At 48.4% G+C, this 23,569-nt stretch overlaps 1 protein-coding gene across 21 annotated transcripts in view; it reads right to left on the reverse strand.

The window, feature by feature from the left end:
• RAPGEF1 (Rap guanine nucleotide exchange factor 1) overlaps positions 1-23,569 on the reverse strand; it is a 136,327-nt gene that overhangs the window by 53,157 nt on the left and 59,601 nt on the right. For 16 of the 21 annotated variants that reach the window (XM_047701258.1, XM_047701257.1, XM_047701269.1 and 13 more), the window contains 4 exons: positions 15,177-15,316; positions 14,470-14,583; positions 9,700-9,878; positions 5,120-5,276 (listed from right to left, as the gene is read on the reverse strand). In XM_047701258.1, the coding sequence (XP_047557214.1) occupies positions 5,120-5,276; positions 9,700-9,878; positions 14,470-14,583; positions 15,177-15,316 (590 nt within the window). Of the gene's footprint in view, positions 1-5,119; positions 5,277-9,699; positions 9,879-14,469; positions 14,584-15,176; positions 15,317-21,311; positions 21,336-23,569 lie in introns of those variants that run through there. The other 5 variants (XM_047701265.1, XM_047701270.1, XM_047701253.1 and 2 more) reach the window with 2 other exon arrangements.

A 23,569-nucleotide genomic window follows, 5' to 3' on the forward strand; every position in this document is an offset into this window, starting at 1 on the left:
ACGGCCCCCCACCCTACCCCTTTTAGGCTCCGCACTAGGCAGGGAGTCTGCTTTTGGCCCTTGCCCTCTGCCCCTCCCCCTGCTCATTCTCTCTCTCTCAAATAAATAAAATCTTTAAAAAGTCAAAATGAACAAACACCAAAGAATGTGCAGCAGAGACCAAAATACAGCAGAAACCACTGTAGCCTGAGAGACTTCAAATATGTACTACTTGGCCCTTCGCAGAAGAGCCTGCCTTGGCCTGGAGCTCCACACGAAGGCATTTACAGACGCTAGGACAGACGGCTGGGATTTGCTTCCCATGGCGCAGGGGAGTGGGCTGAGGTATAGAAGACTGGCCGTGAGCAGACAACTGTGGAAGCTCTGGGACAGGCCTTCACTGTCCTGTCTTTTCCTCTGCAAATGCTTGAAGTTTTTCATCAAAAAATGTAAAACAGGCTGAATGAGGAATAAAAGAGATGGCTGAGTTGAGATGTCAGTGTGGTAGTGACAGCTAGTTGCCCCGTGCTACCTGTTCTTCCTTATTAACAGAATTTCAGTTGGGCATGTGACCAAATTCTGGTCAATAAAATGTGAGTGAATTTTGTAATGCCTTTGAGGAAGCATCCTTAAATGGAGAAGACACACCTTCTTACACTCTCTTCCTCCTCGTTGGCTGGAATACAGTCATGATGGATGGAGACTGAGCAGTCATTCTGGACCATGAGGTGGAATCCACGTGCTAAGGATGGCAGGAAAGCAAGAGGGGAGAGGACCACATCTCTGACCGTTGTATGAAAATGTTATTTAGCCTCAGACTACTTGGCAGACTGTGAACTTCTTGTACACAAAGGAGAAATAAAGTTTTATCTTTTAAAAACCAGTATTATTTTGGATTTTCTTGTAGTTAAACCTAATCCTAACTGATACAGTCAGAAAAATATTTCTTTTGAAGTATTCCTGTTGTAGGTGAAAATTCTAATACAGAGAAACCTCAGTGAAGTGGAGCTGGCTGGCTAGAAAGGGGAACCACACCACTGCCAACAATTTCAGGAAGAACCATCACTTAGAGACCCCAGCTGAGGTCCCCGCCATAGGAGGGAATCATGACTACAGACCCAACAGGGAAGGAAGGACGCTGCTTCTCCAACGAGAAATCCACTACCCCAGCAGCTCAGCCAGTGAGGAACTGCCCTTGCCCTGAAGTCCTGCTTCTCCAGGGAACTTCGGTCCAGGACAGCCCCTCCCAACGTCCTGTCCATAAAGCCATGCCCCCTCCTTTCTTTGTTGGACTTGCCTGTGGTTTTGCCATAGCTTGCATGTCCCAAACTGCAATTCTCTGCTCTTCCCAACTAAACCCATTCTGCTAGTAAATAACTTTTATTTTTTTAGGTTAACATATACGAAGGGAGTCTGGCGTGGTACACAAGTCCAGTTTTGGGAGTGATGGTTAGACAATGGAACTGCACGTGTTCCACATTTTCCTCCAAGGCTGTCAGCATTAGAAGGTTTAAAAAAAAAAAAGTGTGAGCGTAAGTGGTGTGTGTGTTGGGGGGAGCTGGAGGTCAGGGGAAGAGACCCTCAGTCTGAGAACCGACATCCCTGGAAGGTCTGCAGAGAGGACAAAGCGGAGCCTGGGGCAGTGGGTAAGAGACTGTGCTACAGAAAGGAGAGGAGAAGCTGACGTTTAGATGGCAAAGGTAGGGAGAGCCGGGGCGCTGGCTGCAAAAGGAAGACCCAGGTCTCCTGCTGGAGCCTGAGGAGCTCGGCTCCCAACAGCCAGTGCCAGGGAAAGTCCGGGCCTCACATTCCTTCCTCGGGGAGTCACCATCCTCTCTGAGCCTCGGGCCCGTGAGCAGAGCACCTGCCTGGGCTGGATCGGACAATAACAGGTCTGCCTCTTGACGTGGGACGCGTGGAGAAGGGCCACGGCCACTGTCAAGAACTGGTGAATGTGAGCCGCCCCCGGTGCTAACGCTCCCACGGCTAACAGTGCTCGCCCCCGCTCACTGGACACCTCGTACTTACCACGTACTTTATATACATTGCCTTACTTAATCCTTCTTTACTTCTTCAGGGTAATCTTTAAAAACCTACCTGAAACTCACAGAAGTATCTTGCCCAAGCTTACGGGGCTAACAAGTGACATTTATGCAGGCCTTTAAATAATGAATGATAATAAACTAAATATAATATATATTATATAATATAAATATAATAATATGTAATAAATAATATAAATAATAAACTAAACAAAGTAATCCTGTAAAACACTTCTTTAACCTTTCAAAAAAAAAGGGATTCCATTTACCAACTGAATGAGTTACTTGAAAGGCGGTGACTCAGTTTAAAGGAACGTGCCAGCACTTCTACAAGTGGGATAAAGACATTCTCAGAAATCTGTTTCGTTTCTGCAGGGCCCTGTTCCTCCCAGCCAACTAAGGCCCTCACAGCACCAGGACACAGGCTTATACGTTGTGCTCAGCCTGATGGGACATCGGCAGAGAAGCCGGAGGCCGGCCGGCATGGAGGCAGGGCACGTGGGAGGCAGCTGAGGGTGATGGGGAGAGCCCAGGGCCTGGGGTCCAGCAGGCCCCGGCATGAGGCAGGACCTTGCCACTGACCACTGTCGGCCTGAGCCTGTTCCCACACCTGTGAAGGGGCAATGAGGCCCACGTTCAGAACTGTCATGAGCGTGAGGAGGGAAAAAGTGTCCGCTGCCTGTACTATGAGGCCCCAGCAACACACGCCAACAGCACAGTGTCTGGACTGTCACTGTAGCCTGGACTGATCTGAACCCTTAAAGCTTCCAGGACTAAGCCAACTCCTGCACAACCTTCTGCCTTTGGCCTGTCTCTCCTTCTGGGAAGAGTCACTAACCACCCTAAAAAAGGAAGGTCTCCCAAAATGCCAAGTAAGACCATGTGCCATTTTTTCTTTTATAACACTCATCCTAGTTACAATTACAGATTACGACCTCTGTTGTCCCTTCCCCTCTTCCGACCGTAAGCGGCATCAGGTCCGGGACTGTACCTGTTTTACCACTATATGCCCAACGCCATCGCACGGCCTGGTGCACAGGTGGTTTTCGATAAATGCTTCCTGAGTAAATGAAATGGAACTGAATTCACAGAGCTCATCACCTACAGAGTCTTCGTTCTGGGTTAAGTATTTTAAAAACAACTGAAGAAAAGTTATTTGTTTCCAGACACAGATGCGTTCATAATCTGTCAGTTTCTCTCTCTCCCTCTCTCACTAGTTAATTTGAGAAATCAGAAATGTGTCTTTTAGACATGTCTTTCAATGGATACTGAGGTGGTTTAGTGATTCCATAACAGAAACTGACTTGGGAACGTGACAAAGCTCTACACACAGAAACTCCATCTCATCTGTTTCGGGCATTCTGACTCGTTTCGCACATCTCATTATAATCCGGCAGAAGGAAACCTGAACAATGTCACCTGCAGACTAACAACTTTCAATAACAGCATTTCCAGAAGCCTGGACAGGAAGAGCCAGGGCTGGGTGAGCCAGATCTCTACAGACTCTGAGGAAGCATGGACCCAGGTCACGTCTCCTTCTGCCCTGTTGGCCTCCGAGAGCTACGGGGAAGATTCCGTGGGACACTACGTCTGAGTGCGCTCCAAAATCTGGGCGGTGACAAAGGTCTTGCACAACAGCCACAATGGGCTATACCCTGAGTCTCACTGGCCAAAACAGACAACGTGGGACCTCATAAACCTCGGGGAAAGAAGAGGGCCTGGAGCCATCAGAGGAGACTGGCTGCCACCCAGCCAAGCCTCCCTCTAGGTGAACTCCATGACGCTCCCAGCAGACGTGGCAGCCCCTTCCCTGGAGCTGGAGGCAGGGAGCCACCAAGACCTCCCCAATCGACACAGTTCATTCTGGAGCAATTCAAAACATTAAGCAATGCTTTCTTAGCCTTTCCTCTACAGTTTTTACCATGTGTGGGAGGCTCCTTTATTCCACTCTCCAGAATCAGAGGAGGCAGCTTTTAGGAATCTGATAGCAGCCTTGAGCGGAAAAGGTATTTTTTACGTACCTCAGCTACAGTTTTGGACTGAAGGGTGCAGAAAGGAGAATGACACAGCTATTTTTTTTTAATTCCCCCAAGACAAGAGATTAGTTTCTAAAGCATACACTCAGCACCACAAAATTAGTAAAAAGAAAAAAAGAAAGCAGTTAAAGTCTGAGTGCTTAGTGCGCGCCAGTCTTTGTTCTAAAAGCTTTATATGTAGAAACTAATTTAATACTTCCCACAACCCTAGGATATAAGGCACTGTTATTATACCCATTTTATAGATGAGTTAATTAAGGTACAAAGTCTTTGAGTAAATTGCCCAACTTCACAGACTAGTAAGGAGTGCACTTGGGATTCAAACCCAGCCAGGCCCCAGACCAGCCTTCTTTCCACTACATAATAATATGGCCTCACAAGATAGCAGGGTCTCTACTTTCCCACTGCTCACAGCCCTAATACTGACCCAAAGGCCCTCACCCACTTCATGCTTAATATTCTGCCTTGCTCCTCACCCACCAGGACTTATTGTCTCTAAATCAGAGTTTGTCCCACGGACCCCAATTCCAGACCCTCTACGGCCTTCACCTCCCACCTTAACTATAATTCACAATTTCCCACCATGCTGTTTCTGACTTCCCTGGCTAGTAAAGTCACAGACTGCATCAAAGATTTCAAATCCAGACAGTTTCACTTCTTACTCATCTCAATCCCGCTTTTCTACCAAGAATCCCAGAAGTTCTTATAACATGAAAAGATAGCGAGATTGCTGAGAATTTTGCAAAAAGTCAGTGCAAAAACAATTTCCTCTGCCTTTTGTCTAGCCAGCAAGCATGCACAGCCAGAGCTGTGATATAAAGACTCACTGAAGATTTAATATGTGCTCAATAAAGTCTGAATGCTTCCAGCAGCCTTTCCAGCTATGGAGACGAGCACTCCAAAGGCTTCTATTACTGTAAGAGAGAAGCGAACGGCTATGGGACAGAGCAGCACACCCACACCGGAGACGCTGGGAGATGTGCGTTCTAATGTGTTCGGTTCGGGAACAAGGTCTTGTGTGACAGACGCCAGCAGGGAGGCTGCCCGGCGCTTGCGTCCTACCTTCACTCCATCCAGCACAGCCTTGATGACCCCCTTCACGGTTGTCACCGCTTCTTTATCTTCTGAGTTCACACCTTCTAGCATCACTTGGTCAGACCAACGGATGAGATTGGCGAGACTTTGGTACACTCGGCTATGGCAGGAGGAGAGGGCTGAGCTGGGGGGCAGAGAAGAGTTTGTAAAGAAAGTTAAACATCTAAAGCGGCCCTCACCTGAAGCGACTGTTTAGTCCGGAACCAGTTTCTCGGTGATGAGGGCATGTTTCTCCAACTGTCTTTAAGAGCCACACCCCCTTTTTGGTAACACTCCCCACCCCCAGGACCTAGGCCCTTACAGCCCACAAATGCCATACGGAGGTTTATATTCTAGTCTGTTATAAAATTTTTTCACTTCCCAAATGGAACATACAAAAATTCCATCATGAGTTTTTATACTTCTTCAAACTTCACATCCTAAGAGAGTCCGGTCTCTGTCAAAGAGCGCCCCCCCTTCCCCTCCTCCTCACTGCTAATCACGGGTCAAAGCACTGTACCAGTCTTGTTTTCCATCAGACTAACACGTTAAATGTGTCACAAGGAGCCAACAGGCAGGATCCGTTACTGCAGCAGCCTCTAAATGCGAGCTCCGACAGGTCTGTAAGTCACTAGAACTCCCTCACTGGGCTCAGCCCCATCATCCCTGCAGTTACTCCGCAGCAGACATGCCAGAGCAGCGCATTAAGAGCGTTTCAAGACGACAGATGAGAGGCGAGGAGGCCCGTGGTGGGGGAGGCGTCGACTGCACACTGCGATTACCCCACACACAGAGCGCAAGGCCCGGAGACTCCTGGACACCTCAGTGATTGGGGAGGGGAGGCCCCAGTGTAGACTTTTTAGATCTCCTACACATTTTTTTTTAAGTTTTTATTTACTTGACACAGAAGAGACACAGCGAGAGAGGGAACACAAGCAGGGTGAGCAGGAGAGGGAGAAGCAGGCTCCCCGCCGAGCAGGGAGTTCAATGCGGGGCTCGACGCCAGGGCCCTGGGATCATGACCTGAGCCAAAGGCAGATGCTTAACAACTGAGCCACCCAGGCATCCCAGATCTCCTACACATTTTTAGATTACTAAAGATAATTTTCTCTAGGAATTATGGAAAGGATTACTTTTCCATTTTAAATATTATATATCATAAGAGAGGAAGAGTAAAACTATGGAAGATTTGGGGGAGGCCCCTTTCTCCACTTAAAAAAGCAGCAGGGGGAGAAAAAGAATGAGGTAGACATTTAAAAGCCAAAGACAGAATTTTGAGAAAAGGATATAATATTGTAAGATATGATTAAAACAGGTTCTAAAAGGTTCTAAAAGGGCACCCAGGTGGCTCAGCAGGTTAAGTGTCTGCCTTTGGCTCAGGTTATGATCCTAGGGTCCTGGAATCAAGCCCCGCATTGGGCTCCCTGCTCAGTTGGGAAGCCTGCTTCTCCCTCTCTTCCCTGCCCACCTCCTGCCCCCACCCCATGCTTACACTCTCAAATAAATAAATAAAATCTAAAAAAAACCCACAAAAAACCCAAACCAAAAACAAACCCAACAACAAAAAACCCAAACAGGTTGTAAAAACAAAGCTATTTCAAACAAAAACCTGAACCAAACAACGCTCTGGCGAGAAGTTCAGTATCAGGTAGGACGGAAAAAACGACAACTTCCATCTAGCCAGGCATTCCACTCTGTGCATGTTCCAACAGGAGAAACAGAACAGCCAGAAAGAATGAAAGGCAGCTCCTCGGGCCCCATTAGAAACAAGGACAGTTTACCAAAGGGCCCAAGAGAGCAGGGGCTTGGCTGCCTCACAGAGTAACAGGAGTGACAAGTGCTTGTTGGACCCACTCTCTTGGGAAGGAGGGTGGTGGGAGGGAGACAAGAGCTCAGTCTTCCCTGGGGGAGGACGTGAGGTGGCACCACCCTGCGGGGGTGGGGTGGGGTGTGTGTGTGTGTGTGTGTGTGTGTGTGTGCACGCGCACAGCCAGCCCTCCTCCTCACTTCAAGCAGGGCCAGGTGAGGGCTCTGTGAACAAAGACTGCCTCCTTCTGCCAAAGCGCCCCTGGGGGATCCCACCAAAGCACCAACCACACTGCTGAACTACTGGCCAGGCTAAGCCGAAAAGGAGGCAGGGAGACACTTTTCCGTAACAATTTCTAGCTGCACCAACGGCAACACTTCCCTGAAAGCATCTGGCGAGTCTGGAAACCGTGTTACCTTGGAAGCTGTGTCGGGGGCTAAGACACTCAGAGAGAAAGGGGGTTCCTGGACTGTGACCATGTCAAGCGGACCGGTGGCCGGTCTGCTTCGGAAACAGAGCGGAGCCATCCGCACTGAAGGCCAGCACGGATCCAGATGTCCCACCGTGCAGAAGGCTCCGGGCGCTGCTCACACTCAGCGGCCCAGGGGCCTGTTCCAAGGCTGGTCCACCACTGTCCCAGCACCCTAGGGGAGGGCGACCGAGAGCCCGCCAGCTAGGACCCACCCCACAGAGAAAGCTCGGGGAAGAAGACAGGAAAGCACCTTCCCAGTTTATAAACTGCACTGAGAGGAATGACAGGATGGAAGAAATCAAAGAGGAAACTTCCAGGAGGAGCTATCAAGGCGACCAAGAAAAATATCAGTTGGTTTTACAAGAATTTCAGGAAGAAAAGTCCTGGAAGTGGGATCAGCCCAAGGACTACCTGAGGAAAGTCCTCACTCCTCACGCCCATATCCAGGCGTTGGCTTCCCTCTAGGAAACATTTCTAGACATTTTATCGCTAGTTCATCAATTACAAAATACCTATAAAAATCCCCACAGACAAAAAAAAAAAAAAAAAAAAAAAGCCTCCAAACCAGTGTGCCATCGCTTGATCCGCTCCTCCCGTGTTGGCGTGTCCAGAAGGGAACTGCCCAGGTCCAGGAGCAACAGCCCCAGCAGCCACACACGCTCAGCACTGTTCACTCGACCCCCCAGAGAGGCTCAGCGCCTGAGCCCCGATTCCCCACAGCCCCTCAGTCAGGCCCCACGCTCTGCGCTACACGACTGCCGTGTCTCCTCCCGTGTCTCCTACCTGTGCCCCACCAGCCTCAGGCCCTTGCCTTTCCTGCTCCCCTGCCCCGAAGGCCTATCCAATTCCTACCTTTCCTTCAGGCCCTGCCCCAGCACCTCCTGCTCTGGCAAGTTCCACTGGACCACGGGCTCTCCTCTAACTCTCCCTCTTTCAAATCCCAGCAGTGCTTCCATTTGGTACCATAAAATTAGCACCTTATCACGTGTGGGAAAGTTGATTTTTTCCACAGGATTCTAACTCCCCCGTGGTAAGGGACCATCTCACGGGTAGAGGTGCAGGAGAAAAGGGCATAAAAAGCGAAGCCATCTACACATCTGACCCTAGCATCCTCGAGGCACATTGCCTCGGAGGAGAACCGCATGGGGCCCTCTACGAGCTGGGCACGGGGCTCACTACCAGGGAGACACAGTCCTCGGTCTGGAGGCCAGCACACAAAGCACTCCGTGTGTGTGTGGCAACTGAGCAGGGCACGCCGGGACCCTCAGGTTCCTCCTCGGGGACAGCAGCATGGCCTGGAGAAGTGAGGACAGCAGCAAAGCAAAGCCATACCAATGTTTTGTTCTCAGCCACCAGATGGCCCAAAGAGTACAATCTGCAGGGGGCGGCTGGGACCCCAAGGCCAGCCGAAGCCCCAGTGCAGACAGCTTCTTGGAAATAAAGATACTGTTTGCACTATCTCCCAGAAGAAGAAACTACCAAGTTCTGAAAGAGGTTCATAAAAGCTCAGTCTCACGGGGCTGTATGAACAGGAAACCATCTCAAGGAGCTGAAAACAGAGATGCGTTGATCCTGAGCAGGTACCAGAAAAGAAACACAAAGCCAGCAGGCATCTGATAGCCTCTCAAAGGAAAAGCGCCTGCGAGGTTCTCACATACGATTACATTTAATATTCCTTTCCTAACAACAGAGACGGGAACAAGCTGCTCCCAGCCTTTAAGGGGAAAATGCACTCTAGCAGGAGAAGTGTTCCTCCGCGAAAGCTCCCTGGGAAGAAGGCAGACTCCACGCCACACACCTGGCTTCCAGGGGCTCTGGGCGCTGTCTGGGAGATCCTGGCTTGACACAGTGGAATGTCTCATGAATCCATGCTCGAATGGGATTCTTCTCTCTTTTGGCCTAAGCAGCTAAGCAGTCGAGGTTTCTACCAGGCTAGATATTCGTAAGATTTCATGCTACAATAAACCCAAGGAAGGGTACTAGCTATGTGTCCAAGTCTTGGTGTGATTACTGCCAATGACCTGAGGCAAAGAAACCACCACACACTTACCCACGGCTACATCCCCAGCAAGGCAAGAGATCTCCCTCAGTGTCAAGGCCTCATGAGCCACATTGACCTCAACCTTGGGAGAGCATCAAGTCATAGCTGTGGAGGGCAGAGAGAGGGCCCCCTTTCCCTCCCAACATTCTCCCCAGTCCCTAGAAGCCCGGAGTTTGAAGTGTCCCCAAACCAAGATGCCCGTAGGCCTCCCTCGCTCTGACACAGCCAAGGACTTTGGCATAACTCACCTGTGCTGAGTTCGAGGATCGTTCTGCACCAGCGGTAAGATGGCCTCCAGCACCTTGCTGGCTGACCCTGGAAGCATCTCCAGGACCTTCTTATCAATAGCCATTTTGTCCACAATGGTCTTAAAGTAGCGCAAGGCACTAACAACTTCCTTCTCTTTCTCTTCCAGCCAGCTCAGGTTCTGAAAGGAAATGTTAAGCATAAGGAGGGAGGAGAGAGATTAAAGGGAGCTATTTTGAGAAAAATAAAGTATGATTTCCTATAAACTAGCTTGACACTGGTGCAAAGAGAAAAGGCTTCTTGCTGCAGAAACCAAGCCAAATTACCTTCTAAGGATTGCAATCAGGGTACAGAGGCTAGGCTTGAAGGAAGGAAAAGGGAGCGTGCACCAAGAAAGTTCACTGAGATCCTCCTGCATTCCCTTCCTCGTACAGACTGACGTGGCCTGAGGTCTTAAAAATGGCTTCTCCTCCTCTACCTCACTGAGATATCACCACTCATCTCATTAAGTGTAGGGAGGACTAATTTGCTCACGGCTGTAGAAGCTTAGAAAACCAACAGTTAGATCTCCTCCTGATGCTTATCTATCCAGTAAATCAAACCCAGAGATCCCAGGCCTTTCAAAGACCTGAGGGACTATGCAAGATGGGTGGAGGCATTTGTGTTCAAAACCCATCTTCCCAGGACCCCTCACTGGAGTCCCACATTCAACCCAAAGAGGCAGCCCCCTCTCAATGACATGACATGGCTCTCTCAAAGGGTCTAGAAACCCCAGGGTTAGAAGGGGCGGATGCACTGGGGTGAAAAGGCAAAGGAGTCTGAGCAGGTGGCAACGATGCAGTCGCTGCTCGGGCGGCAAACGTGAACAGCACTCAGTCCCTCTGCTCCTGCAGAAAGCCCAGCTAAGAGGAAAACAACATACAGAGCCCTACGCTTACCAGCATTCAAATTCTCATGCCCAAATCTTTTCTCTACGACTACAGGATACCTCGAATCCACAGTCAGTGGGCACACACACACCTCGGTTCCTTTCCCCAACCTCCCTCTCTATTGGCCCTAATGTCAGCAACCCAGGTCCTGGCTGGCTGGCAGGGAAGGGAGATCGAGGGCCATCTATAAAACAGATGCCCTACCCAAGTGAAACCGGTTACATGTTCAGTGCAAATTACGATCGCTGTATAGGAGGAAAATTGCCACCTGTGGGCTCTGTGGCGTCCAGCGAATACATTAATAAAAGCAACTAAGGGCAAGAAGAACATCCTAGAAAAAGCTGATTTAAACAATAATCTGTAAATAGATAAATCATATATAACAAGAAGTAATTATGATTCGCAACACTAGCTCTCTTCTTAAACGATGGGGAATGTCAGTGTAAATTTATTTAAGTTGCCATGTTTAATGAGTGGGAATATCAAAAGACAAATATACAAATGGGATCAAGAAGTAGACAGCTTCTTTGGTGAGGCAACTTCCACCCTCAATGGGGTACTTCCCCAAAGGTGGTCTGTAGACCCCAAGGATGAAGTTCTCTAAGGGAAGGGGCACCCCTTCCCCACCCCCATCACTGGCCGCTTTACCCTCACCTTTTCTTTTTTTTTCATTTTTTAACGATCGGACACATTTATTCACTGTATGTTTCTAAGAGGTCAGGGTCTTGTTTCCCACCTCATGGACCTCATGGACACAGGAGCTTTCTGCTCTGCCACTGCTCGCCGGGGCCAGGAAGGACGTGACTATGAAGGAATCACATCCAGACATCAGTGTGACTGAAACCCCGACTGGCCAGTCTGGCTAGAGGGCCCTGACCACAGCCCTGCCCATCTCAGCACACCAGGACATGTCTGGAGCCAGGGATGGTGAAAGATGGGGAGGAGGCAGGAAACATCATGAGAAAATGTGTCATCAGGTTTGCCAGGGAGAAAGGGGTTGACCTGGAGATGGGGGGCACCCAAAAGGGGCAGGAAGGCACTTCTGAGCACAAAGAATCTTCCGGTGCTTTGCAGAGATCAAATGAGCCACTGAAGCGCCAGCCTGCACCGCACTCCTGCTAAAGGAGCTGACAACTTAGCAGCGTCAGGTCCCATCCGCTGGGCTTCCAGCCAACTGCACTCCCAGAACCATCAGCCTCTGAGCACGGTCCGTTCACAGCCCCTCCGCCTCTGAACAGCTCCTCGTCTTGCAAATGCAGCCAGCGGTCAGAAGAGTTTACAGTGAGACACCCAGACGGAGCTCGTGCTAGAGCTGGGAACCCAGAGCCTTGGCTCTGCTGACGTTACCTGGCTGTACCGGGGATGACGCCACTGTCCATCCACAAACCCAGCAACTGCCTGAGGGTCGTGGTGCTGGGGGAGTGCCTAGACCCGAAGCCACCGCTGGGCTTGGGGACCACTGGCTTCAAGGCTCATCTGCAAAACAGGGAGGCTAATCCCTAACCTGGGTGACCTACAGAGCCTGATGTGGGGCAGTGAGTGAGAAAGCACATGGAAGTAGTTCATAAAATAAAACCAGATTTTGATGGAGAATACTTGGGCCAGAGCCTAGACTCTGTATATGAGCAATAAAGAAGCTTTTGCACACAGTTACAGTGAGGAGCAAACAGGAAAGAGTGTAGAATCACCCAGGACAGGGCCTGGGCAGAGAGAGAACCCCGGAAGCTGGAGATGAATCGGAATCTGTGACCTCCTGAGCTGCAGTTCCCCAGTATTTAAACAGGGAATGCTGGGGCGCCTAGCTGGCCCGGGCAGTAGGGCATGCGACTCATGATCTCAGGGTTATGAGTTCATGCCCCACGTTGGGTGTGGAATCTAGTTAAAAAAAAGTAAAAATAAAATAAAATCAACAAACACAGAATGCCATGCATATAAACTGGGATTAAAATGAGAACATATATAGAAATATTCTCTAAGAGGTAAGAGAGATAGTTAGTAATCAATAATAATGAGAGCCAATGACAAACGTATTTTCAGATTTCTCCAACAGCATCTTCTAAGTTCACACGTGTTGGCAGATTCGCCGGCACTTCCACTTCTGCCTGTGGGTTTCTACTAATCAGGTGTGTACTCACACGGTCTTGGGCAGCTGACGTGGGGCAGAGCAGGGTAAATCAACCCTTCTTAAAGGATGACAACCAACACCTGGAGGAACTCTCTTCCCCGGTGAAGATCATACCTACAGCCCCTGCCACAGGACGGGCTCTCAGCTGCAGCATTACGGACATCTTGCGGTGGCTACTCCGCTGCTGCAGGGGGGCTGGACTGTGTGGGACGTTCACCAGCATCCCCGGCTTGTACCCACCAGACCCAGCAGCACCTGCTTTACCAGCCTAGTACTGACAACCAAAAATGTCTCTAGACACTGCCAATGTCCCCTGGGATTTGCAGGAACTCACCCCGAGTGAAGGACACTTTCACACTGAATGTGCCCCTGTGCCATCTCTCGGAGAGATGAAGAAAGGGGGAACCGCTCCAAGAACGGAGTGGAGAGACAGTCTCTTATCAGAGGGGACCAGCAGGACACGGCCGCTCTTCCCCGGGCTGCCTGCGCTACGCTACCCAGCCATGGACACTGCTTGGGGTTGTTGTTTTTGGTTTGTTTTTTAACCAAACTCAGCTCCAAGAGGTTGCTGAAGAGACTAAACCAGAAAATGACTGTGCTGCACACCAAGTCTTCTGTTTTCCTACTCCGCTGCAGTCCGGGGTTTCATCAATCTGTCAAACAAACAACACTTGACTTTCTTCAGCCTCCTTTGGGAAAAGGGTTATTCAGCAAGAGACTTCTGGACTTCAGACTTTAATGTTCTCCACTTTTAACTAGAATTTTACGATATTCTGGCCAAAACAAAAACAAAAATATAAGTACACTCCACGAGTCAAGGGCGACGTGTCTACGTAATGGGGCAGCATCTGCCGGCGGTGTCCAAGTGCAGGTGTGACATGCACCGGAGCATTTGGATGCATTTGTCTATGGGCTTCCTTTTATTTTACATTACTATGGTTAATTCTGCTTCTCTGTTTCGTGTGTGAGAGTCGCCACCTGGATTTGTAGGACATTCCAACATCGATTCTGGCTTTCATAAAGAGGAAGCGCCGTGCCCCACAGGCAATGACGAGGGTGTCAGGCGGCCCGAGCTCACCTCAGCTCCACTACCTCTTCCTGCGCGACAGTGGCTAAGGCTTCCTACCTCTACAACCTCGGTTTCTGCTTCTGCAAGGTAAGTTTCCACCTCCCAGGGTCGCCGTGAGTGTTCAGTGAGAGAGTGAGCGCAAAGCACCGAGCAGGGGGGCTAAGGCAAGTCTGGACAAATGTTAGCAGCACAAAAGGTGTCCCCGGTTCTCAGTACTTGGTTCTGTGTGTCCTCACCGCACACAGTCTCGCAGATGTGTAACACAGCGCCTTTCCCAGCAGACGCTCCTCCCTAATGAGTCCCATCCCCTGAGCAGCTCAAGGAAAGAAGAGCGGGTCTGGAGAGCTGAGGCTCACCCACCTCCCCCAGAACCCGCCGGACCCAAGCAGTATACCCAAACAACCCCAGAAAGGACCCCCACGCTTTCGTCACAGAATGCTGAGCTCTCTCCAAAGACCACAGGGGCTTGGATAAACTTCATTTTACCCAAGGCCCCTTGGACTGTTTCCTGAACAGTGAGGCCCACAGCTGCCGCCCAACTGAACACAAGGCTAGTGCAGTAGCTTTTTCTTTCCAGCCCCAAAACCACGGCCCAGGATTCTGCAGTAGAAGGCAAGGCAAACCCAATTGTTCTTAGCGTCACACTGACCTTCTGCCTCTGAGACCTGGAAGCCACAGCACTGGTGGACATAAATTCTACTGCCTGCTGCTCCAGATCCAAGGGGAGAGGGTAGCCCTCTGGTAGAAATCTGTCTGTTGCCTCCTGGAAGAGAGGAAACCTGGATTCCTACAGAGCTTGAAATGGCCGTTTGAGGCTGAAGCGGGGGAGGTGAACGTCTACCGCTGTTCTGACACGGCCGGCCCGGCCAGCCCTGCTCAGGTTGCCGGTGCTTGAGGACATCCTTGGCCGGGCTTTAAGGATTTGGCGTGTCTCAGAGCATGGGCCCTAAAGCCTAATGAAGGAAGTTCTGGATGTCACACGCCTCCCTCTAAGTGTGCGTGTGCTAGGGCAACATGGGGCCATCTGGGGCAGGGAGGCAGCACCATGGGGTGTAGACACAGTGCGCCGAGCAGTTTTACACGCCCAGAGGATGACACATCTGGAGGAGGAAAACTGTTCTAGCCGACTGAACTCGACTCTGGTTAACAGGACAAACACTCACCATCCTATAGGCTCATACTGCGCAAGGACGCTGACAGTCCCTGCCCGGCAGCACAAACGCTATGGAGTAGCTATGGAGCAGGTTTTTGGCACCGAAAGCTGAATCCCCAGGGAATGAACTTAAAAACAGCACAAACTCATACTGTTCGAAGGAGGCGAAGGCCGGGAGGAACACCTAGAGAGAGTTGGCTTACTTTGCTCACAGGCTTCTCTGGATTTTTCACAGACACCTCGGCTGGTTTTCCCTTCTTTGATGGCGTTCTCTTGATTTTGGGCGAGTGGAATTTGTCCTTCAGCTTCATGGTGAAGGAGGAGAGATGAGAACGCTGAGAGTCTGAAAACAAGGAGAGGACTAATGGTTAGAAGCAGGGTAGGAAGAAGCTGTGCTCCGCGGACCTTCTGCAGAAACGAGCATCGTCCCTAAACAAATCTTCCCTGGCTGTTTAGTTACAAAGGAAAGGAAAGACGGATCTACTGAAACACTTCTGCTTACGTGTTTTAATTTCTGCAATTTCCATCTAAATTAGGTTGTTCAGAATTGTGGAAGTCAAAGGCAGTCAAAATGGCTATGGAAAAAGAATCTGCCAATATTTCCAGCGTCCTCTTTACTCTGTCTGATGAGCTGAGTCTAAGGGAACTTGGCTAAGAAGCAAGAATACCAAAGCAGAATCATGGACGTGCAGGATGTATGAACTGGAATGAAAGTCATACATTTTTGAGTCAACCTCCTTTTGAGGTTTTGAGTCAACCTCCTCGTTTCTGTTGGTTTAGGGAACAGCAGTAAGTGTCATGGGCAAAGCCTCAGAGTTGGCACTAGAGACTGAAATAGCACTGAGGTGTTCAAACCCCCTGGAATATAGTGTGAGACTGGATGGTTTCTCTCCAAGGTCAGGAACAAGCCCAGGGTGTCCATTCTCACCATTCTTACTCGATATCGTACTCCAGTACCTAACAAAAGTAGTCTAGCTTGGGAAGGAGGACATAAGGAGGACATATTTGTAGATGACCCTGTGTATGGAAAATCCCAAGCAATTCACTAAAAAACTACTAGCACTAATAAACCGCAGGGTACAGATCAATATACCAAAGTCTGTTGGATTTCTATACAGTAGAAATGAACGTTCCAAAATGAAATTTTACCAAGCTGCCATTTAGGGGCCCCTGAGTGGCTCAGCTGGTTAAGTGCCCAACTCTTGATTTTGGCACAGGTCATGATCTTCAGGGTCGTGAGACAGAGCCCCATGTAAGGCTCCCCACACAGTGTGGAGTCTATACGGGATTCTCTTTCTCCCTCTCTCTCTAAAATAAATAAATAAGATCTTGGGGCACCTGGGTGGCTCAGTCAGTTAAGAGTCTGCCTTCGGCTCAGGTCATGATCCCAGAGTCCTGGGATCGAGCCCTCATTGGGCTCCTTGCTCCATGGGGAGCCTGCTTCTCCCTCTTCCTCTGCTGCTCCCCTTGCTTGTGTGTACTCTCTCTCTCTCTCTCAGTCAAATAAATAAAATCTTCAAACACTCTCTCAAGGGTCTTTCAAAAATAAACAAATAAAATAAAATAAGATCTTAAAAAAAAACTTCCATTTATACTACAGGGAAATGATGATGGTTGGCAGAGGGAAGGGGTTGAGAAGATGAGCAAAATGGGAAGATGGGGAAAGGGAGTGGGAGACACAGGTTTCCAGTTATGGAAAGAATAAATCATTGGAGTTAAAAGTACAGCATAGGGAACATATCAATGATATGGTACTGGCGCCGTCTGGTGACAGACAGTAGCTACACTTGCGGTGAGCATAGCCTAACATGTGGAGACGCTGGCGTACTGGGTCCTACACCTGCAACCAGTGTAACACTGCGTATCAACTACACTTTGACAAAAACAAAACAAAAACAAACAAAGAGCTCCCACTGACAATATCATCAAAAAGAATAAAATACTTAGGGGCGCGTGGGTGGTTCAGTGGCTTAAAGCCTCTGCCTTCGGCTCAGGTCATGATCCCAGCATCCTGGGATCGAGCCCCATGTGGGGCTCTCTGCTCAGCAGAGAGCCTGCTTCCTCTTCTCTCTCTCTCTCTCTCTCTGCCTGCCCCTCTGCCTATTTGTGATCTCTGTCTGTCAAATAAATAAATAAAATCTTGAAAAAAAAAAGGATAAAATGCTTAGGCATAAATTTAACACAAGAAGTGCAAGACGCACACTAAAAACTATAAAACATGGTGGAAAGAAAATCTAAATACATACAAAAGCATACCGCGTTCACGAATTAAGACTAATATTAAAATGTCAATATTCCCCAAACTGATCTACAGATTCAATATAATCCCGAGGAGAATCCCAGATGGCTTTCTGCAGAAAATGATAATCTAATCCTAAAATAAGCATGGAAATATAAGAGACACAGAATAGCCAAAACAATGTGGAAAAAAGAATAAAATTAGAAGACTCATCTTCCTGACTTTAAAACTTCCTATTCAGAAGTTATAGTACTCAAGATAGCATGGTACTCACATAAGGATAGGCATATAGAATAATGGAATAGAATTGAGAGTCCAGAATAAATTGGCCATGTGTCTACGGCCAATTAATTCTTAACAAGGATGCAGGCTATCCAATGGAGGAATGAATGTTCTTTCCAACAAGTGATGCAGACACAACTGGACATTTCACATACAAAAGAACGAGAACGAATCTGGGCTCTTACCTCACACCATATACAAAAATTAATTAAAAATGGATCAAAGACCTGAACATAAGTGTTAAAACTATTAACTTTTAGAATAAAACCTAGGGATAAACTTTTTGTGACCTTTGATTTGGTGATGGTTTCTTAGAACGCCAAAAGCACAAGTGACAAAAGATCAAATGAATCGGACTTCACTGAACGGTGAAATTTAAACTAGACTTACCGTGGCCACTGTCTTGCACCTATGAATATCAAATCATTATGTTGTACACCTGAAACTAACATGATATTATCTATCAATTAAAACATTTGTGCTGGGGCGCCTAGGTGGCTCAGCGGGTTAAGCCGCTGCCTTCGGCTCAGGTCATGATCTCAGGGTCCTGGGATCGAGCCCCGCATCGGGCTCTCTGCTCGGCGGAGAGCCTGCTTCCTCCTCTCTCTCTGCCTGCCTCTCTGCCTGCTTGTGATCTCTCTCTGTCAAATAAATAAATTTAAAAAAATCTTAAAAAAAAAAAAATAAAACATTTGTGCTGCAAATGATACCAGAACAAAATGAAAAGACAAACTACAGAATGGGAGAAGATATTTGCACTCCTACACCTGATAAGGACCTGCATACAGAAAACAAACAACTCTTACAATTCAACAACAAAAGACAAATAATCCAATTAAAAATGACCCAGGGACTTCAAAAAGCATTTCTCCAAGTAAGATACACAAATGAGCAATAACCATATGAAAAGATGCTCGACATCATTAGTCATCAGGGAAATGCCAAAACCGACCCAAGTTACTCCTTCAAACCCACGGTGTATAGTAAAAGACACGTAATAACCAAGTGTGTGATGGCTGGGGAGCTGGAACCCTCCTACACTCCTGCTGGAAATGTAAAATGGGGCAGCAGCTGTGGAAAATATCTGGCAGTTCCTCTTAAGATCAAACACGGTTACCGGACGACCCAGCAATTCTATTCCTAGGCATATACCCAAGAGAAATGAAAATACACATCCACGTGATTCGTACACAAAAGGTCACAGGAGCATTACTCATAAGAGTTGACAGATGGAAATAACTCAAATGTCCGTGAACAAATACATAAAATGTGACATACCCATACAACAGAGTATTGCCTGACAATAAAAAGAAATGAAATCCTGAGACCTGTTACAACATGGACGAATTTGATAAAATTATGCAAAGTGAGAGAAGCCAGTCACAAAAGACCACTTACGGGATCTTCCATTGATTTGAAACGTCCAGAATAGGCAAATTTATAGGGACAGAAAGTAGATTAGTGGCTAAGAATGAGGGAATGGGAGAGAGAAGGAGAGGGGTTGCTAATGAGTATGAGGTTTCTTTTGGGGCAGACATAAATGTTCTAAAATTAGAATCTGGTGACGGTTTTACCAAACCCCAGTAAATTACTACATACACGGAATTCTACACTTTGAGCCAACTGTACATGTGAATTATATCTCAATGAAGCTGTTTTTATAAAAAGCAAAAACCCACTGAGGACTTCCTTCATCTCACCATTTACCTCAGTGCTGTCCAGGTCTGAAACCATCTTATTATGTGATTTATTTATGTGCCTGTCGCCTCACAAGAATGCAAACTCACCTGAGGACCACACCTGTCCTGTGCATGCCTGCATCCCCCATGCAAACATGGTACCAGGCCCATAAAAGATGCTCAGTAGACATTCACTCAACATTCAACCAACCAATCAGGAACTATCCCACAAAGCAGACTGCTTCTTTTGATACTACCTGAAATTTACAGAAAATATTTGAAAGTGGTTGAAAATTAGGGGACAGAACATGATCCTATGCAATAGAAAAATAAATGCTTTGTAGTTTTAAAACTACAAGGCACCCCCCTTCTTTATTTTAAAGATTTTATTTATGCATCAGAGAGAGAGAGAGAGCAAGCAAGCACACAAGCAGAGGGAGAGGGGAAGCAGGCTCCCCACCGAGCAGAGAACCCCATGTGGGACTTGATCCGAGGACCCTGGGATCGTGACCTGAGCGGAAGACAGATGCTTAACTGACCAAGCTATCCAGGTGTCCCAAGGCACCTCCCCCTTTCCATTTTTCCAATGGTTTACTATTAAAACACCCTTCCAAATAAATGACATAGGACCTTGTGCTACAGGTCTATCACCGTGTCTATTACTGCCTGTGGCTTCAGAGAGACAAAGACCTTCCGGGTGGCAGGCAGGATCAGGTAAACTATCTGCTCTTTGCAAACTATCTAGAAGCCCACTGCACTCTGGACCAAAGAGAAAAGCCAGAGCCTGACCTTCGTTCACGTGAGGTCTAGCCAAACACGGTTTTGCAGCTGTCTGCTGGCAGGAAGCCCTTCTTGGACCCCAGAGGTGTAGAGAGATCTACAGGAAGCTGGTGCACCTCTCCCCTCACACGGAACAGCTCAGTACAGTGTACGGAGGGGCTCTCGGCACCTGCCCTTACATGCCACGGTCATCCCTGGGATTCACAGCAGGGGACTGGCATGGTGTGGCTCCTCCGTCCTCCTCTACCTTGCCTCTTCTTCCCCACCCAAGCAGGGTAGGTCCCCCAAACAGTCTGTACTTCCTTCTTTATACTTCAGAATGACGTCACCGGTCCGATCATACATGCGGGGGTTAGAAGGGTAAGCTCTATAGTCAGACTATCTGGGTTAAAATACTTCAAAGTCACCTTCCAAGTCTTAGGTTCCTTTTTCCGGAAAACAAGGTTGATGACGCTGTCCTTGAGATGGCCAACGTGATGTAGAATAAGCGAGGCACTGGTTGTGGATAACGCAGGGAGGGTCTTATCCAGGTGCCGGGCACCTGGTGCCTCTGTGCTGGGAGCTGACCAGACTGGACTAGTTGGAAGGGCAGCGAGGCTGACCAAACTCAAGATGAATTCTCATCTCCCATATGAATCAGGTTATTCTGCAACACTGAACTTTTTTAACTTAACGACCCTAAGTAATTGAGGGCCTTAGAAATGCCATCCTCTTCTTCCTCTAGCATGGGCCAGAAGTCTCAATCTGTTTCCCTCTGTGGCTGCACGTCTCCACTGCCTGCCTCAGTGTCCCTACAGTCACAGTGCTAACCAGGCAGGTTCCCGAGCCAGGGGGGATGGTAGAGTAATGTCCTAATCCGTGGGACTTCCACCCACGCAACTAAGACTGAAAGCAGACCCAGAAAAGCAGACACAAATGGGGAAGTCTAGGCAGGATGCATGGTTTCTCCGCTGGTCAAAGACCTCCAGAGACCTGGGCTGGCCGAACCAACTTCCGCTTTGTCCGTCTGCAACCCTGAGCTGCTGTATGAACAGGCCAGATTCACCACCTGACATCACAACAGGGCCGAACTGGGGTAGGCAAGCGACGCACGGTGGGCCCCCCAAAAACCTCTCAGGTTCCTGCACTCACGGAGCCAGCCCTGATCATGACCCAAAAGCCAACCAAGGGCACCTTCTCCCGAGCGCAAGCTGGAAGCAAGAAGTGTATGACGGCACTTTCCCGCACTTTCCGACCTCGGCCTGAAATTCTAGTCTGTCTTGAGGCACAGCCGGGAATCCCTATCGGCATTTAAAGAAAGAACCACACCCGCCAAGAAATGCCTCTCCTGGGCTATTGAATAGCCTAGGAAGACCTACCTTTAACACGCAAGGTGTTAAATCAAGCGGAGAAAGCTGGTTCTTCGTAATGGGGACGGACCTCCTCAACTCTGGAAATAGAAGATAGCACTAACTAGGACAGATTCTGACTCGGAGGCTGCTTGCCATCTTTTCCTTGAAACAATGGGTCAACAACATAGATTTCAGGGGACCTGCAAGGTCACGCAAACTGTGCATTTTCGAGCTGACAGAGTACTATAATGACCAGAGCTGGCGGGGCGGGAGGAAGCAACAGGTGGCGTCTCTGTTAGGGTAATCCTGCCAACAGCACCAGACACGCACATGCGCACACACTCACTTCCTGCCCCTCTTCTTGAGTCCCTCAAGTGTATCAATCACCTGGCCGAGAGGCCAATGCCAAGCTCGCACACTACGGGAGTCTCACGTCGCTTCATCAACCACTCTCTTATTAGTCCCTGACTTCTTACTTAGTTATACTTCCGATTTTGTACACGTGTGTTTTTAGAGATCTTCTCATACTGAAATTAAAACAAATTTTTGAAAAATTACACACACACACAACTTAGAATTAAACGCATCCATCCACCGACCTGGCCTATCAAACAGAACTTTCAGCAATGATGGAAATGTTCTGTATCTGCATCGTCCCACGTGATGGCCCTTGTGTCTACTGAGTACTTGGGATGGTGGCTGCCATATCAGACAACACAGCTCTAAAAGCAGAAAGTTTTCAAGTCCACTGATGCTACCACATGCCCCCTTCGTGATCACATCTTTCGTCCCCAAAACGGGTAACCGTGACTCTGATTTTTTTTTTTTTTTTTTAAAGATTAACTTACTTGTGAGAGAGAGTGAGAGAGAAAGAGTGAGTGAGTCCCAAGCAGACTCCGCCATAAGCGCGGAGCCCAGTGCGGGACTCAATCCCATGACCCTAAGATCAGGACCAGAGTGGAAACCAAGAGCTATCCGCTCAACTAACTGAGCCCCCAGGCACCCCCTCCTCCCCATGATTCTGATTTTGTGTTTATCAGCCCTTACTTTTTTTTTTTAAGATTTTATTTATTTATTTGAGAGAGAGTGAGTGAGAGAGAGCATGAGAGAGGAGAAGGTCAGAGGGAGAAGCAGACTCCCCAAAGAGCTGGGAGCCTGATGCGGGACTCGATCCTGGAAGTTCGGGATCATGACCTGAGCGGAAGGCAGTCGCCCAACCTACTGAGCTGCCCAGGTGCCCCTCAGCCCTTACTTTTTTTTGACAGTTTATAAGTATAGCTTAATTTACAGCTTTGTGAATTTTACATAAATGGAAATGCACTGTACATATTCTCATATTTTTGCTTTTTCACTCAGAGGTAGGTCTGACATTTAAGCACACTGGAATATATGTACACGCTTTCACTTTCCATGGACACGGGGCTGTTTTCAGCTTCCAGAAACAACACTGCTATGAACATTCTCATACCTGTCTCCTGGAACACATGCAAGCGCTCTCTGTGAACAGTCTGCTTAACTACAGAGTATATACTGTATTTAATTTTGTGGATTTTGCCAAATGGTTTTCCAAATGGCTTCACCACTTTGCTATTCCACTGTCAGGGTCCCAGCTGCTCTATATCCCCACCAACACGTGGGACTGCCAGACTGGTCCACTTTCTTCACGGCCATACCTCACCAAAGGAAACAAAAAACCCTCCTCCACTTAAGAAGGAAATGCCATAAGCTGCTATTTTATGGTAATTTATCAAATCTTTGAGAGCAGCTTCAAAGGTCACCGAGAGAACTTGAGAGAACAGAGCCTCAGACCACTGCTCATTGCGGCATTTACAGCACGGAAGGTCAGGAACTCCCAGTGACTAATCTGCTAGTCATTTCTTCCAGAGGAAGGGTGGCTTACGTAGCCTCATGATTTCTGTATAAACGGCCACGGTGTTACTAAGAGCAGGCACTTTCTTGGGCAAACACGGCAGGATGCTGACCCAGCTGTCACACGAACATCGGAGGAAGGACAGGCTGGAAGAGAGGCACGTAACCTGCTCACCGAAGCAAATCTCAACAAACCCCCAAGCCCCAAAAGTCGCACCAATTTTTTCCTGAGCAGTCTGCCAGGGACCAATATTTCATTCATAGGTTTTCAATTTGCTCCTCAGTCAAGGCTAACAACGGTCTCTGCCTGGTGCCTACACACATACGTATCAACTGGCCCTTCCAATGTCACTTGTGGCAACAGCTGGGATCCCAACTTAGCAGCGGTTTCTGTCAGGGCTTAATTTCACTCTGGA

This window comes from Lutra lutra, chromosome 13, assembly GCF_902655055.1.
Source record: "Lutra lutra chromosome 13, mLutLut1.2, whole genome shotgun sequence".
In the NCBI taxonomy this organism is placed as follows: domain Eukaryota; kingdom Metazoa; phylum Chordata; class Mammalia; order Carnivora; family Mustelidae; genus Lutra; species Lutra lutra.